The sequence below is a fragment of the Gopherus flavomarginatus genome, chromosome 18, assembly GCF_025201925.1.
Source record: "Gopherus flavomarginatus isolate rGopFla2 chromosome 18, rGopFla2.mat.asm, whole genome shotgun sequence".
Taxonomy (NCBI): domain Eukaryota; kingdom Metazoa; phylum Chordata; order Testudines; family Testudinidae; genus Gopherus; species Gopherus flavomarginatus.
Genome location: NC_066634.1, coordinates 21404394 through 21411908, shown reverse-complemented (window position 1 = coordinate 21411908; position 7515 = coordinate 21404394). Strand labels below are relative to the sequence as shown.

Genomic DNA, 7515 nt, shown 5'->3' with positions numbered 1-7515 from the left:
GCTGATCTTGAAAATGATTGATTGAAAATAGATTATGCTCACAGTATATTTCACGGGAGGCGGGATTTAGTGACAGCGCCATCACTATTGGCTGAACGAAGGTTGATTGGCATACGCAACAGCCATTGGGGCGTAACGGAGGCGGGATTTCAAAGAAGAGCCGCCGCCGTTGGCTGCAAACGGAGATGTTTGGCGTGCGCGGCGGCCAATGGGGGCGGGGAGCCGGGTTTCCGCGCGCAGTTCGGAGCGGTTGCTGAGGGCAGAGTCCGCTCACGGGGGGAGGGATCCAGCCGGGGTGAGGGGCGCGCCGCAGTCATGGCGGGGTCCGGCGGCGGCGGCTTCTACACCCGGAGCGGGGGCGCCGACTCGCCGCCGCTCTTAAGCCTGAGGCGAAGATCGAGGCACCAGGGGCCGGAGGAGGCGGTGAGGGGACGGGAGGAGCGGGAGAGAGGCTGAGGCAATGGGGGCGGGGCTTGGGGGCGGGGCTTGGGGCTGAGTGGGCGGGGCTTGGGGCTGAGGGGGCGGTGACCTAAGTGAGAAAGTTGCAGCGCTGTAATGCGCCAGTGTAGACAGGGGCTTAGCCCCTCAATAGGTGTTAGGCACTGAAATACTTTTGAGGCTCTTGGCCTCTGTGTCTTAGCTCCCCAGCTATAAAATGGGGGCATAAAGCTTCCTTGCCCACCTCACAAGGGTGGTGAGGGTAAATGCTTTAAAGCGAGAGAGGTGTTCGGATACTATGGCAAGGGGGGGCTTGATAAGTACCTGCACTTGTACTGTCATAGCGAGATTGATCAGGAGGGTGAAAAAACCCGCTCCTGTGACCTACACAGCTGTGCTGACAAACCCCCCCGTGTAGAGCCAGCCATGCCCATTGGAGAGTACATGGCCATTGGGAAGGCAGTGCTCCTGTACGGACAGAAGTCCTTCTGTCAGTGTGGGCTTCATCTATGCCGGGGACTATGCCGGGATAGACTATTATAAACATAGTCTAAAATACTTACTTTGATCTCTGGTTTTCAAAGTATGGTGGGGGGGGAATGGTTTCCAACCACTGTTTTAAAGCCTGAACATATGGTCTCTAATGGTTTGGGCTGTTAAGCAATGTTTCCATTTTTAAATAAAGTTCAGTGTTAAGCTTGTATATTGTGCATGATTGTTTGCTTGATTTTTTTTTTTTTAATTGGTTCCCTCATACCTGATGTGGGAAAAATTGCCTTCTAGGTTGCTGGAACAACAGCTTCAAGAATCTAATAATTGGGAGTTGTTTATAAGCTCTTACATAGTTCTGACTGTACTAGACTTCAATATTTTTTCCCTTTTTTGGGCAGGTTATGCTTGAGAAGGTATTGGGAATAACTACCCAAACCAGCAGTGGTTTAGCTTGTGACCCAAACACCGGGCAGATAGCATATCCTACAGGGTAAGTGTGCTATATAAATGTGGAAAAGTATAAGTTTATGTTCTCTGTCTACCTGCATGATTATAGAAACCACAGCAACTTATAGAGTTAAAAATGGACACCGGGCCTGCTTGTTTTGCCAACTGTGCGCCAGTAATGTTATTTCACTGTTCCTTTGGGGCTCCATCTCACGGTCGTTTGTTACTCAGGTAGCCTTTACATAAGCAGAGGCTAGTGGGACAGCTTGTGTGAGTAAAAGGTGGATCCCATCCCATGACACAATCAGCTACCACTGTAAGTATATTCAGAGTAGCTAGAGGCATACTTGAGCACCAAAATTCCAACCGACTTCGGTAGGAGATGAAGACATTCAGCATTTCATAGGGCTGTGAGCCCTTAGTAGATTTTTTCCCCTTTAGGGCTTCTCTAAACCTTATCTCATAGGGTTCTTCAAGCAGCCAAGGGCTGGAAATATAAAACGCTTAACAACTATCATGCTTAACAACTATCACATCTTCTAGATTTGGCTAAAGAGGTATATTCAAGTGCTTTAAATTAACCTTCTCATTCATGGGCATCCAGAAGTCTGATGTCACTGCTGGATTAGTCCTGTCAGTTTCATGGGAATGGAGTAGCTTAAGCTATACTTTTTCTTTCATCTATATTGACTCTACCACTTCCAGGCAGAGATGCTAGAATTTAGGGTGCTGCCACACACCCTGGCTGAATATGGTTTCCATCATATACAGGATTTACAGTTTGGTTCAAAGGCTCTCAGCACCCCCACTATAAATATTGTTCCGGAACCCCTACTTCCAGGGTCAGACTCAGTCTCTGATGCCGAGAGTCAAGACAGTGACCAAGCAAGAGTCCTGACCTCTAATCCCAGCATGACAGTGCGTAACATGAGAGTTACCAGTTGGCCTGGCTTGCTGTTTGTAAAACATGTTAAGTGTGGGGTATGGAGGACTATGTTGGAATTGCAAGCTTTCATGTTTAGAATGTTGGGTGCTTTCTTGGCCCTGCTTGCAGACTGGGGGGTGGGTCTGTAGCAAAGCATGCAATCCGAGTCATTCTTATAAGAGAGCCATCTTATGTCTGTCTTAGGGTGACTAGATGTCCCGATGCCATTTGTCCTGATATTTTCTTTCCTGATCTTTGGCGGCGAGTCCTTCAGTTGCGGATGCTCTTCGGCAGTATGTCGGCGGCGGGTGTGTCTGTCTTTGGTAGCAAGGTTTATTATCCCCCTCCGAAATACCGCCGAAGACTGACTGTGACTGAAGGGCTCTCTGCCGAATTGCTACCAAACTCCCGGACGGGTGAGTGTTGGGTTTTTTTTTGTTTATTTGTTCGTTCTTTTGTTTTTAAAGACACCCTCCTCCCCCCACTTGCAGGGGTCTCAATATTTTCCCGTTAACATCTGGTCACCCTAGTCTTGCTGCCTTAGGAAGCAGCCTGTTTTCTCTCTCTCTCTCTCTTTTTGAGTTGAGAGTTCATCGTTCTGATTTCTAAGAAACTAAGTCGTATTACTTTGCAACCTTCCAGCAAGTGTTTGTTTTTAATCTAACTTCTGTGTGTGTGCTTGTCATAGTATAATTCCCAAATCTGAACCTTAGCGTCCAAAATATGGGTACTAGCATGAATTCCCCTAAGCTTAATTACCAGCTTAGATCCTGTAGTGCTGCCACCAATCAGGACTTAAGTAGAGCGTCTGATAGACTCTGGTCTCCCCCAAAATCTTCCCTGGGGACCCCAAGACCCAAATTCCTTGAGTCTCACAACAAAGGGGAATAAACCATTTCCCTTCCCCCTCCTTTCTTCCTCCCAGCTCTTTCCCGCCCTGGGTACACTAGGAGATCACCGTGATTCAACTCCTTGAATCACCACACAGAGAGGAATGATACCTTCCCCCAGAGGCAATCCAGATTCAAGTTCCATGAATCTAAAACAAAGGGATTCCCCCTTCTCCCCTCCCTCCCTGTTAAGTACAGACTCAATGCCCTTGAGCCTCAACAAGGAGAAAAAATCAGACAGGTCTTAAAAGCAAAACTTTTAATAAAAAGAAAGACTTTTTATTTTTTTCTATCTCTGCAATTTAGATGGTAAAAAGTTACAGGGTCTGTCAGCTTATAGAAACTAAAAAGAAGCCTCCCCCCAGCAATTACAATTTAAAATACTTCCAGCAAACTACACAATTGCAAATAAAGGAAAAGAAATAAGACTATACCGCCTTTCTACCTTTTTACTCACAAAATGGGAATAGCAGCAAAGAGTCCTGTGGCACCTTATAGACTAACAGACGTTTTGGAGCATGAGCTTTCGTGGGTGAATACCCACTTCCTCAGATGCATGTAATGGAAATATCCAGGGGCAGTTGTATATATGTGTGCTAGCAAGCAAGCTAGAGATAACGAGGTCAGTTCAATCAGGGAGGATGAGGCCCTGTTCTAGCAGATGAGGTGTGAAAACCAAGAGAGGAGAAACTGGTTCTGTAATTGGCAAGCCATTCACAGTCTTTGTTCAATCCTGAGCTGATGGTGTCAAATTTGCAGATGAACTGAAGCTCAGCAGTTTCTCTTTGAAGTCTGGTCCTGAAGTTTTTTTGCTGCAGGATGGCCACCTTAAGGTCTGCTATAGTGTGGCCAGGGAGGTTGAAGTGCTCTCCTACAGGTTTTTGTATATTGCCATTCCTAATGTCTGATTTGTGTCCATTTATCCTTTTCCGTAGAGACTGTCCAGTTTGGCCGATGTACATAGCAGAGGGGCATTGTTGGCATATGATGGCGTATATTATATTGGTGGATGTGCAGGTGAATGAACCAGTGATGGTGTGGCTGATCTGGTTAGGTCCTGTGATGGTGTCGCTGGTGTAGATATGTGGGCAGAGTTGGCATCGAGGTTTGTTGCATGGATTGGTTCCTGAGCTAGAGTTATTATGGTGTGGTGTGCAGTTACCGGTGAGAATATGTTTCAGGTTGGCAGGTTGTCTGTGGGCAAGGATCGGCCTGCCACCCAAGGCCTGTGAAAGTGTGGGATCATTGTCCAGGATGGGTTGTAGATCCTTGATGATGCGTTGGAGGGGTTTGAGCTGGGGGCTGTATGTGATGGCCAGTGGAGTCCTGTTGGTTTCTCTCTTGGGTTTGTCTTGCAGTAGGAGGCTTCTGGGTACACGTCTGGCTCTGTTGATCTGTTTCCTTATTTCCTCGTGCGGGTATTGTAGTTTTGAGAATGCTTGGTGGAGATTTTGTAGGTGTTGGTCTCTGTCTGAGGGGTCAGAGCAGATGCGGTTGTACCTCAGTGCTTGGCTGTAGACAATGGATCGTGTGATGTGCCCGGGATGGAAGCTGGAGGCATGAAGGTAGGCATAGCGGTCGGTGGGTTTTCGATATAGGGTGGTGTTAATGTGACCATCACTTATTTGCACCGTGGTGTCAAGAAAGTGGACCTCCCGTGTAGATTGGTCCAGGCTGAGGTTGATGGTGGGGTGGAAGCTGTTGAAATCATGGTGGAATTTTTCCAGAGTCTCCTTCCCATGGGTCCAGATGATGAAGATGTCATCAATGTAGCGTAGATAGAGAAGGGGTGTGAGTGGACGAGAGCTGAGGAAGCGTTGTTCCAGGTCGGCCATGAAGATATTGGCATATTGTGGAGCCATGCGGGTGCCCATAGCAGTGCCACTGATCTGGAGATATATATTGTCATCAAATTTGAAATAGTTGTGTGTAAGTATAAAGGCACAGAGCTCAGCAGCCAGTTGTGCTGTGGCATCATCAGGGATAGTGTTCCTGACAGCTTGTATTCCATCTGTGTGTGGGATGTTTGTGTAGAGAGCCTCTACATCCATGGTGGCTAGGATGGTGTTTTCTGGGAGGTCACCAATGCATTGGAGTTTCCTCAGGAAATCAGTGGTGTCGCGGAGATAGCTGGGAGTGCTGGTGGCATAGGGTCTGAGTAGAGAGTCCATATATCCAGACAGTCCTTCAGTGAGAGTGCCAATGCCCGAGATGATGGGGCGTCCAGGATTTCCGGGTTTGTGGATCTTGGGTAGTAGATAGAATAACCCTGGTCGGGGCTCTGGGGGTATGCTGATTTCTTCTGGTGTAAGTGTAGGGAGTGTCCTGAGTAGATGCTGTAGTTTCTTAGTGTATTCCTCAGTGGGATCTGAGGGAAGTGGCCTGTAGAATTTGGTATTGGAGAGTTGTCTGGTTGCCTCCTTTTGATAGTCAGACCTGTTCATGATGACAACAGCACCTCCTTTATCAGCCTCTTTGATGATAATGTCAGGGTGGTTTCTGAGGCTGTGGATGGCATTGCGTTCTGCACGACTTAGGTTGTGAGGCAAGCGATGTTGTTGTTCCACGATTTCTGCCTGTGCACGCCGGCGGAAGCATTCAATGTATAGGTCCAGGCTGTCATTTCGACCCTCAGGAGGAGTCCATGTGGAGTTCTTTTTCTTGTGCTGTTGGTGGGAGGGCACCCGTGTATCAGTGCACTGTTCAGTGTTGTCCTGGAAGTATTCTTTGAGTCGGAGGCGGCGAAAGTAGGCTTCCAGATCACCACAGAACTGTATCATGTTGGTGGGGGTGGCAGGGCAGAAAGAGAGTCCCCGAGATAGGACAGACTTTTCTTCTGGGCTGAGTGTGTAGTTGGATAGATTGACGATATTGCTGGGTGGGTTAGGGGTACCACTGTTGTGGCCCCATGTGGCAGGTAGGAGTTTAGACAGCTTACAGTCCTTTTTCCTTTGAAGAGAGGTGAAGTGAGTAATGTAGATCTCCTGTCTTATTCTAGTGAAGTCCGTTTGTATAGAAGTTTGGTTATTAATGAGAGTCTCCAGGATGGAGAGCTCTTTTTTGATGTTTTCCTGTTTGCTGTATAGGATGCTGATCAGGTGGTTCCTCAGTTTTTTTTGATAGAGTATGACATAATCTCTCACTGTGGTCTGTGTAGTATGTAGATAGCAGTGGATTTTTTACCTTTAGTCCATTTGGTATGATGTCCATCCGTTTGCATTTGGAAAGGAAGATGATATCTGTCTGTATTTGTGCAAGTTTCTTCATGAGGTTGATGGATTTCCATTCCATACGGCTAAATGCAGTGCCTTGCATGGTGTCAAGTATCAGAGGGTAGCCGTGTTAGTCTGGATCTGTAAAAGCAGCAAAGAGTCCTGTGGCACCTTATAGACTAACAGACGTTTTGGAGCATGAGCTTTCGTGGGTGAATACCCACTTCCTCAGATGCATGTAATGGAAATATCCAGGGGCAGTTGTATATATGTGTGCTAGCAAGCAAGCTAGAGATAACGAGGTCAGTTCAATCAGGGAGGATGAGGCCCTGTTCTAGCAGATGAGGTGTGAAAACCAAGAGAGGAGAAACTGGTTCTGTAATTGGCAAGCCATTCACAGTCTTTGTTCAATCCTGAGCTGATGGTGTCAAATTTGCAGATGAACTGAAGCTCAGCAGTTTCTCAGCAGTTTGGTTAAGAAACCAACAGGACTCCACTGGCCATCACATACAGCCCCCAGCTAAAACCCCTCCAACGCATCATCAAGGATCTACAACCCATCCTGGACAATGATCCCACACTTTCACAGGCCTTGGGTGGCAGGCCGATCCTTGCCCACAGACAACCTGCCAACCTGAAACATATTCTCACCGGTAACTGCACACCACACCATAATAACTCTAGCTCAGGAACCAATCCATGCAACAAACCTCGATGCCAACTCTGCCCACATATCTACACCAGCGACACCATCACAGGACCTAACCAGATCAGCCACACCATCACTGGTTCATTCACCTGCACATCCACCAATATAATATACGCCATCATATGCCAACAATGCCCCTCTGCTATGTACATCGGCCAAACTGGACAGTCTCTACGGAAAAGGATAAATGGACACAAATCAGACATTAGGAATGGCAATATACAAAAACCTGTAGGAGAGCACTTCAACCTCCCTGGCCACACTATAGCAGACCTTAAGGTGGCCATCCTGCAGCAAAAAAACTTCAGGACCAGACTTCAAAGAGAAACTGCTGAGCTTCAGTTCATCTGCAAATTTGACACCATCAGCTCAGGATTGAACAAAGACTGTGAATGGCTTGCC

At 47.3% G+C, this 7515-nt stretch overlaps 1 protein-coding gene across 1 annotated transcript in view; it reads left to right on the top strand.

The window, feature by feature from the left end:
* Window positions 1-315: 315 nt before the first annotated feature.
* WDR62 (WD repeat domain 62) overlaps window positions 316-7515 on the top strand; it is a 59198-nt gene continuing 51998 nt past the window's right edge. The window contains exons 1-2 of the mRNA XM_050928252.1: window positions 316-423; window positions 1329-1420. Of these exons, the coding sequence (XP_050784209.1) occupies window positions 316-423; window positions 1329-1420 (200 nt within the window). The remainder of the gene's footprint in view (window positions 424-1328; window positions 1421-7515) is intronic.